Source organism: Eleutherodactylus coqui, chromosome 2, assembly GCF_035609145.1.
Source record: "Eleutherodactylus coqui strain aEleCoq1 chromosome 2, aEleCoq1.hap1, whole genome shotgun sequence".
In the NCBI taxonomy this organism is placed as follows: domain Eukaryota; kingdom Metazoa; phylum Chordata; class Amphibia; order Anura; family Eleutherodactylidae; genus Eleutherodactylus; species Eleutherodactylus coqui.
The window spans coordinates 59,140,296-59,152,935 of NC_089838.1; the positions used below are offsets into that span (position 1 = coordinate 59,140,296).

At 48.1% G+C, this 12,640-nt stretch overlaps 1 protein-coding gene across 3 annotated transcripts in view; it reads right to left on the reverse strand.

The window, feature by feature from the left end:
• The window catches only part of LOC136610564 (gamma-aminobutyric acid receptor subunit pi-like), a 69,988-nt gene that overhangs the window by 24,217 nt on the left and 33,131 nt on the right, over positions 1-12,640 (reverse strand). For all 3 annotated transcript variants that reach the window (XM_066589793.1, XM_066589790.1, XM_066589792.1), the window contains 2 exons: positions 5,815-6,032; positions 673-755 (listed from right to left, as the gene is read on the reverse strand). In XM_066589793.1, coding sequence (XP_066445890.1) covers positions 673-755; positions 5,815-6,032 — 301 coding nt within the window. The remainder of the gene's footprint in view (positions 1-672; positions 756-5,814; positions 6,033-12,640) is intronic.

Below are 12,640 nucleotides of genomic sequence, written 5' to 3' on the forward strand. Positions count from 1 at the left end.
CCCAGCCCATATTACATTACATTTCTACTGCAGTGGTAGCAGGCCACAACATCAGCTGAATGATAGGCCGCTTTATCTAAGAAGTTGTCCCGATGAGATAACCCATATAAAGGAAACCTTTCCCAATGAACATTATGTCTGATCTCAATGCAATATGTCATAGAGCTGCAGAAACTGAACAGATTAATATTTTGTTTTATGGGAAAGATTCAGTATAACATATTTTACTCATTTAAGTCTCTACTCTTTCTATAGTTAGAAGTCCAGTGGGTGGTCCTATCAGTGACTGACAGTCTTCCATGTATGACTGGGCATACAGACATACCTGTCAACCGCTACCTAGGACTGCCCACTGCCAGCATGGCGGCGTCCCTGTTGGGACAATCAGTGTACTGCTCCCGCCTCTTCCAGTCTCCTCCCCCTGCAGAGAGGGACACTGTATATCAGCTGGGTGTGAAAACCCGGCCGATATATAGTCGTCTGAATAAGCCCTCAATCTGAATACATCCTGATGAATTGGCATTAAATAGCCTTGAAGGCTTGCATGTATAATACCTTTATTGGCTATCCAGAAAACTATCACCTCTATAGTACTTTTGGGTTCTACAAGTGCAATATCATTTTTATACAAGAAGAGAGTATTAACATTACTTAAATTACTACTATACTTACAGCTCTCTAGCTGCAGTTTGCATGTCTGCCTATCCATCGGATATTTGGTTAGGTCCATATTGCAAGCCACAGTTGTTGTAATTCTAAATGTAAAACATATTAATATACAGTATAATACAGTAAAATGTTATCAGTAACAAGCAGTATGAAAAGTTGCATAGGTTGAAAAAAGATACGTGTCCATTACAAAGTACAGTACCTATTATTCCAGGTACAATTTCAGAATAAGCCATTGTGTGTATTTGAGTAATAAAAGCTTTCCTGACCACAATGTAACCTTCATTTTTAAGCAGTTTTCTCCCACTGCATGCTTCACTTCAAATTTTTAGTTCTTCCTGAGCTCAGCTCCAGAAAGCGTGTGCACTACCAGCTATGATGTTTACCGATTGTCTGGCCAGCCCGGCCATGAAACTCATTGTGGTGAATGGAAAGACTGACAAATTCAACTGAATCGTGGGTAGGGTTGCCACCTGGCTGGTAATTCAACAGCCTGGCCGGAATTCTTCCCGCCAGGCCGGTGTCGGTATTTTTTTTTTTTTTTACCGGCCCTATTACAGGCTGGTATTTTGGTCGGGCTGCCGTGTCCCATATGCGGCAAACGTTTTCTTCATCCCCGCGGGGAATAAAGAATTCCCTGCTGCACCTGTCACAGATTCAATGAATGACAGGTGAGAGCTGCCTGTGATTGGCTGAGCGCCTCAGCCAATCGGAACAGCTCTTTCAGCAGGCGGGGATTTTAAAGAACTTCAGTGAAGAAAGGTGAGTAGGATTTTTTTTTTACACCAGTTTTGGTTGTTTTTCAGTGACGGGTTTATATTTAAAGCCCTTCCCTGAAAAACAATTAAGTGGTGCTGGCAGCTGGATTCTCTACTGCAGCTGTTATCTGTGACAGCTGTGGGATGTCACCATTACTACAGGAGGTCACTGTGGGATGTCACTATTACTACAGGGGGCCGCTGTGAGGTGTCACCATTACTATAGGGGCTGCTGCGGGGTGTCACTACTAACACTGGGGCTGCTCTGTGGGGTGTCACTATCAATGCTGGGGCTGCTCTGCGAGGTGTCACTATTACTACTGGGGGCCACTGTGACATGTCACTATTACCACTGGGGGCCGCTCTGTGGGATGTCACTATTACCACTGGAGCCGCTCTGTGGGACGTCATTATTAACGCTGGGACCACTCTGGGGGATGTCACAAAGCGTGTAGATTGTATGCCATGCGAGCATCTGCATACTGCAGCGTGTTCTCGTGAGTAGATGTTGTTTAGTGTAAATCACACTAAACGTCATCTACTCGCAAGAACACGCTGGCCTGGATCCCGCACATGCACATAGCCGCTGGACGGGATCCTGGAGGAGAAAAAAAATGCTGTGATAAGCCACGCCCCCTTTTTTTTACTATGGCCGGTATTTTTTCGTGACAAACGTGGAAACCCTAATCGTGTGTGGTAAATATGTCAAAGAACTGCTACCCCTCGCCCCTTTCCTTCTGCAAGGAGCTACTGGACACTTAAGACCCGGCTACTGGTTATTTTTACAGTGCAAATTCCATCTCAGCTTATCAGCATTGACTTGATCAATTAATTAAAGGAGCCTATGACTACTCTGGAATCTAAGATTTGTAGCATATCAAATTCTTGGTGATCTTCAAATATTAAAGGAGAAGGAGATGGATTTGCTGGGCAAGACATAGAACATAAAGCTTCAATCAGGACTTAGGGCTACTACTCACTTGCGTTTTTTTAACACTGTGATATCGCTGCGTTTTTTGAATGTAAATGTCAAGGGGACTTTCTAATGTTAAAAATGCATCACAAGTTTGTGCATTGCAATTCTTGTGTGATGCGTTTTTACCATTAGAAAAATCCTATTTACAATTGCGTGAAAAAAACGCAGCGATATCGTTGCGTTAAAAAACCGCATGTGGGTCAGAGCCCTAATTATTGAAGACATTTGGAAGTTTTAGGGATGATAAAAGTTACAGAGAAAATGCTTTGGGAATAATAATTGCCTGAATTTCATCTGGGTCTGTATACTTGGAACCTAATTTGGCTGAGTGAATCTTTAGAATAACATTTTTCATGGACAATCAGACTATGTCACTGAAGAAATTGCTTCATCGTCAAATTTTGGCATTCTGTTTGCCCTTAATTTCTGTGCAAATGAAAGGTCAACACTGGTTCTAGAACAGAAGCCTTATAAAAAGCAGCTGGCTGAGTGCTCCAGATGACACAGGGATTAGCACAAGACACAGAACTGTACATGGGATAGAAGGATGGAAAATGGACAACTGGCCACAGCAAATCTAACAGTTCAAAATGGGCTGGACAATCTAAAAACTGAGCTGGTGCTGGTATCCTCTCTGTGAGAGTTTGCCAACTCTGACAGCCAAAACCTTTCACAAATCCTATTACTTAGGCATATTCTCCTGGTATTCTGCCACTCTGCCAAGACAGATCCGGGCATGATTTCACAGCCTCTTTACTTCCCACTCACTCTGGACAGAAAAAGGAAAAAAAACTTTTAAAAGTTTAAGTTTCATGGGTCATATCTGTGAAGGGAGATGAAATTACGTACCTAAGGACCCTGGATTTATCCATGGACCTTACCCTGGCTTCTGCGCATGTGCCCGTTGCCAAAATGGCGGACACATGCACAAAAGCAATGGATTGCCAGGGTAATTTAAAATCCCCCTGCTCCTGGCTATCAAATGTAGCTGAGAGCCTAGAGATTTCATGGGGTGCTGCGGTGCGCAGTCCCTGGTCACATGATCGCCGCTATCCAGTGGATAACGGTGATAACGTAAAAGTTAAAAAAAAGTTAAAATTTCACCTCCCCTCATGGATCGGAATCCGTGGGGAGGTAAAATTACTTACCTGGGGCCTCCGACGACCTCCCCTGATTGGATCTCTATCCACTGACCTTCCCCCGACTTTGGTGCATCTGCCCGTTGCCACAATGGCGGATGTAAGCGCAAAAGCTGACGAGGACCCAGGAAATTTAAATCTCCTTGCTCCTGGCTACTAAAGGTAGCCAAGACCCTGGAGCAGTGACCGAGGGCCGCGGTGAGCGATCCCCAGTCACGTAATCACCATTATTCAACGTATAATGGCGATCACGTAAAGGTTAAAAACAATTGAAGTTTAATGCTCCTTTCAGTATGGACCCCGCTGTGCAAATGGTCATAAGATTAGAGCCACAATGGGTATGTTTCTGTGCACAGGAAAAACAGAGGTATCCACCTTGGGGTGAAAGTTTTCATTTACATGCGTGCTGTACAGCAAAAACTGTTTTTAAAATGACATAATTGCCAAAAAAAAGAAAAACATAATTTTTTCCTTCTGCTTTGCTTAGATTCATTCAAAAACTGCGGTCAAAATTCGCAGTACACCCCTAGATAAATTTGTTAAGGGCCTAGTTTTTAAAACCCGGTAATTTGTGGGGGTTCTCTGTCATTTTGGCCGCACAAGGGCTCTACAAGTGTGCAATGGGGCCTAAATCACCTTCAAGCAAAATTTCTGTTCTAAAAGCCACTGGCTGCTCCTTACAGTTTTAGCCCGGTTGTGCATATGGGCATAATATCAGGGCCACAATGGGTACGTTTCTGAACACAGGACAAACAGGGGTATCCATTTATGGTGAAAGTTGTGCGCTGTACAAAAAAAACTTTTAAAATGACACAATTGCCAAAGAAATGAAAATCATAATTTTTCCCTTTTGCTTTGCTCAGATTCATTCAAAAACTTTGGGGTTGAAATACACAGTCCACTCCTAGATCAATTTGTAAAGAGGTCTAGTTTTTAAAATGGGGTCATTTGTGGGGGTTCTCTATTGTTTTAGCAGCTCAAGGGCTCCACAAGTGTGCAATGGGGCCTAAAAGGCATTCAAGCAAAATGTCTGTTCTGAAAGCCACCAGCTACTCTTTTCGGTTTGGGTGGCGTTGTGCATATGGACATAATATGAGGGCCACAATGGGTATGTTTCTGAACACAGGACAAACAGGGGTATCCATTTTGGGGTGCAAATCCTCATTTCATGTGCACTATAGAAAAAAAAAACCTGTCTTTAAAATTACATATTTGCCAAAAAATGAATTTTATTTTTTTGTCATCTAAATTGCATTAACTTCTGAAAAGAAACGGTGGAATCAAAATACTCATGATACCCCTCAGCAAATACATTAAGGGGTGTAGTTTTAAAATGGGGTCATTTATGGGGGCATCTATCATTTTGACACCTATGAGCCTCTGCAATCTTGGCTTGGTGCAGGAAAACAAAATGTTCCTCGAAATGTTAAATTTGTATGTCTCCTAAATGCTACAGACTTTAGTGGATTCACAGCTGAACCGTTTAGTACTTCTGTATAATATTCTCCATGTTGTTGGTGATGCTTTTGAGGGTGTGTTACAGAGAGAAGGGGAGCTGGATTTCCTTTTCTCTATGTGTGTTGTGTATGGGATACACCATTTTCACTACTTTCTTCCCATTAGCCCAGGGAAAACTGAAAATTAAAGGGGCTTTTCGGGCAATTTTTATTGATGAGGTATCCTCAAGATAGGTCATCAATAGTTGATTGGCTGCGGCCCACGACTTGGGACCTTGCAGATCAGCTGTTCTGGCACTCCCTGTCAGTGCCACAACACAGTGTACGGAGAGGAAGCAGATCACTCCAACTCTTGTGTAGTGGCTGGCGCTGGTAAATGCAGGTGCAACTCCCATTAAAATCAATCAGAGCTATGCCTGCAATTACCAGTGCTGGCCTCCACACAGGGTCGGAGCTAACTGCTTCTGCTCTGTATTGTGTTTTGGCTGTGATAGCAGGTCTCTGAACAGCTGATTGGTCAGGGTAATGAGGGTGGACCTCAGCCAGTCAGCTATCCTAAGTATAATTCATAAATAAAAATTGCCTAGAAAACCTTTTTAAAGATAGAACATGCAATGAGGAAAACTGATGAAAAAATCTATGTACTATACAAGTCATATATTGGCCAGAAAAAGTACTACTCCTCATGTACACATGACAACTTATGCTGACAAGTCACCTAAAACAACATGTACAGTTTGCTTCAAAGCTTTGATGCCATAGTATTGTTCTAGTGTAAGGCATGCAAAAAATATTCTATTTAATGTCTAGTTTACCTTAGTGCATAAAGCACAGTTCCATTGGAATACAGACGAACAAGTCGGTTGTCCACAGTAACATCATGCAGGAAAGACTTCTTGGAATCTACAATGTATGTGTCTGGGACCCAAAGCAATTGCACAAGCCTGGGATCCAATGTAATACTTGTATTGCCTTCAAATACTAGACGTTCATCCAGCCATCTCTGACGCAAAAATATTGTGCTTGTATAATCCTGTAATATGAATAATATGGTGAACTGACTACACACAAATCAGAAAGAACAAAGGCAAATAGTCAAAAATGTTTGCGCAATTTGTTAAGTAAAAAAAAGTAAAGCTAAAAAATACATTACAAAATATAAACTAAAATTTAATTCCCAGTCATTGTTACAAGGCTTGTATAAAGAGTCTGACTTTGGCTTGAAGGAATGCTGCCTTCCAATAGGTGGCACCGTGGCGGTATTATTCCATCTCCCTTATTTGCATATTACCCAGAGGAGCGTGCATGGTCATTTGAGTCTCCTCACTCACTGTCTAGGTGCTCTCCCTAAGGAGAAAAGATAGCATTTTGACCCCTGTCCCAGGCCTCTCACTAGCAAAGCCAGACTCCTACTGTACACTGATGAAGGGCAAATACCCTGAAACAGCTGTCTGTACATGGAGTCTGGCTTTGCTTTTAATTCCCAGTCATTGTGACAAGTAGAGATGAGCGAGCACCAAAATGCTCGGGTGCTCGTTCCTCGGGATGAACTTTTCGCGATGCTCGAGGGTTCGTTTCGAGTAACGAACCCCATTGAAGTCAATGGGCGACCCGAGCATTTTTGTATTTCGCCGATGCTCGCTAAGGTTTCCTTGTGTGAAAATCTGGGCAATTCAAGAAAGTGATGGGAACAACACAGCAACGGATAGGGCAGGCGAGGGGCTACATGTTGGGCTGCATCTCAAGTTCACAGGTCCCACTATTAAGCCACAATAGCGGCAAGAGTGGGCCCCCACCCCTCCCAAAAACTTTTACTTCTGAAAAGGCCTCATTAGCATGGCATACCTTTGCTAAGCACCACACTACCTCCAACAAAGCACAATCACTGCCTGCATGACACTCCACTGCCACTTCTCCTGGGTTACATGCTACCCAACCGCCCCCCCTCCCCCCCACAGCGCACACCAAAGTGTCCCTGCGCAGCCTTCAGCTGCCCTCATGCCACACCACCCTCATGTCTATTTATAAGTGCGTCTGCCATGAGGAGGAACCTCAGGCACACACTGCAGAGGGTTGGCACGGCTAGGCAGCGACCCTCTTTAAAAGGGGCGGGGCGATAGCCCACAATGCTGTACAGAAGCAATGAGAAATATAATCCTGTGCCACCGCCATCAGGAGCTGCACATGTGGGCATAGCAATGAGGAACCTATGTGCCACACACTATTCATTCTGTCAAGGTGTCCCTGTTTGCCCCAGTCAGACCGGGCTTTTTAATTCATAGACACAGGCAGGTACAACTCCCTATTGTGAAGTCCCTGTCGACCGACAGCATGGGTGGCTCCCTGGAACCCACCGGCGATACACAAAAATATCCCATTGCATTGCCCAACACAGCTGAGGTAGTAATGTCGTGCTTAATGCAGGTGGGCTTCGGCCCACACTGCATGCCCCAGTCTGACTGTGGTTCTTTACAAGTGGAAACAGATGCATTTATAATTCCCTGTGGACCCACAGCATGGGTGGGTGCCAGGAAGCCACCGGCGGTACATAGAAATATCCCATTGCATTGCCCAACACAGCTGAGGTAGTAATGTCGTGCTTAATGCAGGTGGGCTTCGGCCCACACTGCATGCCCCAGTCAGACTGGGGTTCTTTACAAGTGGACACATGTAGGTTAAACTCCGTGTGCACCTACAGCATGGGTGGCTCCCTGGAACCCACCGGCGGTACACAAAAATATCCCATTGCATTGCCCAACACAGCTGAGGTAGTAATGTCGTGCTTAATACAGGTGGGCTTCGGCCCACACTGCATGCCCCAGTCAGACTGGGGTTCTTTACAAGTGGAATCAGATGCATTTATAATTCCCTGTGGACCCACAGCATGGGTGGGTGCCAGGAAGCCACCGGCGGTACACAGAAATATCACATTGCATTGCCCAACACAGCGGATGTAACGTCAGCTGTAATGCAGGTGGGCTAAAAATTCATTTGATTACACTGTAGGCGAGGGCCCACAAAAATTGCTGTATCAACAGTACTAATGTACACCAAAAAAATTGGCCATGGCCAACCAAGAGGGCAGGTGAAACCCATTAATCGCTTTGGTTAATGTGGCTTAAGTGGTAACTAGGCTTGGAGGCAGCCCAGTTTAACTAAAAATTGGTTCAAGTTAAAGTTTCAACGCTTTTAAGAGCATTGAAACATATAAAAATTGTTTAGAAAAATTATTATTGAGCCTTGTGGCCCTAAGAAAAATTGCCCGTTCAGCGTGATTACGTGAGGTTTCAGGAGGAGGAGCAGGAGGAGGAGGAGGAATATTAGACACAGATTGATGAAGCAGAAATGTCCCCGTTTTGGATGGTGAGAGAGAACGTAGCTTCCATCCGCGGGTGCAGCCTACGTATTGCTTACGTATCGCTGCTGTCCGCTGGTGGAGAAGAGAAGTCTGGGGAAATCCAGGCTTTGTTCATCTTGATGAGTGTTAGCCTGTCGGCACTGTCGGTTGACAGGCGGGTTCGCTTATCTGTGATGATTCCCCCAGCCGCACTAAACACCCTTTCCGACAAGACGCTAGCCGCAGGACAAGCAAGCACCTCCAGGGCATACAGCGCTAGTTCAGGCCACGGTCCAGCTTCGACACCCAGTAGTTGTAGGGGGCAGAGGCGTCACCGAGGACGGTCGTGCGATCGGCTACGTACTCCCTCACCATCCTTTTACAGTGCTCCCGCCGACTCAGCCTTGACTGGGGAGCGGTGACACAGTCTTGCTGGGGAGCCATAAAGCTGGCCAGGCCCTTAAAGACTGTTGCACTGCCTGGGCTGTACATGCTGCTCGATCTACGCACCTCCCCTGCTACCTGGCCCTCGGAACTGCGCCTTCTGCCACTACCGCTGTCGGATGGGAATTTTACCATCAGCTTGTCCGCCAGGGTCCTGTGGTATAGCAACACTCTCGAACCCCTTTCCTCTTCGGGAATGAGAGTGGTAAGGTTCTCCTTATAGCGTGGGTCGAGCAGTGTGTACACCCAGTAATCCGTAGTGGCCAGAATGCATGTAATGCGAGGGTCACGAGAAAGGCATCCTAACATGAAGTCAGCCATGTGTGCCAGGGTACCTGTACGCAACACATGGCTGTCCGCACTAGGAAGATCACTTTCAGGATCCTCCTCCTCCTCCTCCTCCTCCTCCTCAGGCCATACACGCTGAAATGATGACAGGCAAGCAGCATGAGTACCGTCAGCAGTGGGCCAAGCTGTCTCTTCCCCCTCCTCCTCATCCTCATGCTCCTCCTCCTACTCCTGAACGCGCTGAGATATAGACAGGAGGGTGCTCTGACTATCCAGCGACATACTGTCTTCCCCCGACTCTGTTTCCGAGCGCAAAGCGGCTGCCTTTATGGTTTGCAGGGAACTTCTCAAGATGCATAGCAGAGGAATGGTGACGCTAATGATTGCAGCATCGCCGCTCACCACCTGGGTAGACTGCTCAAAGTTTCGAAGGACCTGGCAGATGTCTGCCAACCAGGCCCACTCTTCTGAAAATAATTGAGGAGGCTGACTCCCACTGCGCCGCCCATGTTGGAGTTGGTATTCCACTATAGCTCTACGCTGCTCATAGAGCCTAGCCAACATGTGGAGCGTAGAGTTCCACCGTGTGGGCACGTCGCACAGCAGTCGGTGCACTGGCAGATTAAAGCGATGTTGCAGGGTGCGTAGGGTGGCAGCGTCCATGTGGGACTTGCGGAAATGTGCGCAGAGCCGGCGCACCTTTACGAGCAGGTCTGACAAGCGTGGGTAGCTTTTCAGAAAGCGCTGAACCACCAAATTAAAGACGTGGGCCAGGCATGGCACGTGCGTGAGGCTGCCGAGCTGCAGAGCCGCCACCAGGTTACGGCCGTTGTCACACACGACCATGCCCGGTTGGAGGCTCAGCGGCGCAAGCCAACGGTCGGTCTGCTCTGTCAGACCCTGCAGCAGTTCGTGGGCCGTGTGCCTCCTATCTCCTAAGCTGAGTAGTTTCAGCACGGCCTGCTGACGCTTGCCCACCGCTGTGCTGCCACGCCGCGCGACACCGACTGCTGGCGACGTCCTGCTGCTGCTGACACATCTAGATTGCGAGACAGAGGTTGAGGAGGAGGAGGAGGAGGAGGAGGGTGCTTTAGTGGAAGAAGCATACACCGCCGCAGATACCACCACCGAGCTGTGGCCCGCAATTCTGAGGGTGGGTAGGACGTGAGCGGTCCCAGGCTCTGACTCTGTCCCAGCCTCCACTAAATTCACCCAATGTGCCGTCAGGGAGATGTAGTGGCCCTGCCCGCCTGTGCTTGTCCACGTGTCCGTAGTTAAGTGGACCTTGCCACTAACCGCATTGGTGAGGACGCGTACAATGTTGCGGGAGACGTGGTCGTGCAGGGCTGGGACGGCACATCGGGAAAAGTAGTGGCGACTGGGAACTGAGTAGCGCGGGGCTGCCGCCGCCATCATAGCTTTGAAAGCCTCCGTTTCCACAACCCTATACGGCAGCATCTCAAGGCTGATCAATTTGGCTATGTGGACGGTTAACGATTGAGCGTGCGGGTGCGTGGCGGCGTACTTGCGCTTGCGCTCCAACACTTGCGCTAGCGACGGCTGGACTGTGCGGTGCGAGACATTGGTGGATGGGGCCGAGGACAGCGGAGGTGAGGGTGTGGGTGCAGGCCATGAGACGGTCGTGCTTGTGTCCTGAGAGGGGGGTTGGATCTCAGTGGCAGGTTGGGGCACAGGGGGAGAGGCAGCGGTGCAAACCGGAGGCGGTGAACGGCCTTCGTCCCACCTTGTGGGGGTCAGGCTGTTGGTGGTGGCTCCCCGGCTGATCTTGGCGCGACAAAGGTTTCACACCACTGTTCGTCGGTCGTCAGGCGTCTCGGTGAAAAACTGCCAGACCTTAGAGCACCTCGGCCTCTGCAGGGTGGCATGGCGAGAGGGTGCGCTTTGGGAAACACTTGGTGGATTATTCGGTCTGGCCCTGCCTCTACCCCTGGCCACCGCACTGCCTCTTGCAACCTGCCCTGCTGCTGCCCGTGCCTCCCCCTCTGAAGACCTGTCCTGTGTAGGCGTTGCACACCAGGTGGGGTCAGTCACCTCATCGTCCTGCTGCTCTTCCTCCGAATCCTCTGTGCGCTGCTCCCTCAGACTTACTGCCCTTACTACTACCTCACTGCAAGACAACTGTGTCTCATCGTCATCGTCCTCCTCACCCACTGAAAGGTCTTGAGACAGTTGGCGGAAGTCCCCAGCCTCATCCCCCGGACCCCGGGAAGTTTCCAATGGTTGTGCATCAGTGACGATAAACTCCTCTGGTGGGAGAGGAACCACTGCTGCCCAATCTGAGCAGGGGCCCGAGAACAGTTCCTGGGAGTCTTCCCGCTCCTGAGCATGTGTCATTGTAGTGGAGTGAGGAGGCTCGGAGGAAGGAGGAGCAGCAGACAGAGGATTCGGATTTGCAGCAGTGGACGGCGCAGAACTGTGGCTGGACGATAGGTTGCTCGAAGCACTTTCTGCCATCCAGGACAGGACCTGCTCACACTGCTCATTTTCTAATAAAGGTCTCCCGCGTGGACCCATTAATTGGGCAATGAATGTGGGGACGCCAGAAACGTGCCTCTCTCCTAATCGCGCAGCAGTCGGCTGCGACACACCTGGATCAGGAGCTCGGCCTGTGCCCACACCCTCACTTGGCCCTCCGCGTCCTCGGCCGCGTCCACGTCCTCTAGGCCTACCCCTACCCCTCAGCATGCTGTATTACCAGTGATTTGATTTCCCAGGCAGGAAAGAAATTGGCGCAAGCCTGCAGTAAAACGTAGCTGGTTGCGTCTGATTTTTTTAGGTTCTCCACGCAGCACACACGTACCCAGAGCCCTTAGGACTGACAGAGGCAGGGCAAATATACTTTTTTGCCTTTTGTTTAAAAGGATAGGCCCACTGCGTCTATTCACTGAATAATAAGTTTAATAACTGACACTGTGTTGCGGCCCTGCAAAAGTGTCACAGAACTTTACTGTTGCAGAGTTATTAACTGTGGCAGAGCAGGTATTTCCCAGGCAGGAAAGAAATTGGCGCAAGGCTGCACTCAACCGTAGCTGGTTGCGTCTGATTTTTTTAGGTTCTCCACGCAGCACACACGTACCCAGAGCCCTTAGGACTGACAGAGGCAGGGAAAATATACTTTTTTGCCTCTTGTTTAAAAGGATAGGCCCACTGCGTCTATTCACTGAATAATAAGTTTAATAACTGACACTGTGTTGCGGCCCTGCAAAAGTGTCACAGAACTTTACTGTTGCAGAGTTATTAACTGTGGCAGAGCAGGTATTTCCCAGGCAGGAAAGAAATTGGCGCAAGCCTGCAGTAAAACTTAGCTGGTTGCGTCTGATTTTTTTAGGTTCTCCACGCAGCACACACGTACCCAGAGCCCTTAGGACTGACAGAGGCAGGGCAAATATACTTTTTTGCCTTTTGTTTAAAAGGATAGGCCCACTGCGTCTATTCACTGACTAATATAACTGTGTTGCGGCCCTGCAAAAGTGTCACAGAACTTTACTGTTGCAGAGTTATTAACTGTGGCAGAGCAGGTATTTCCCAGGCAGGAAAGAAATTGGCGCAAG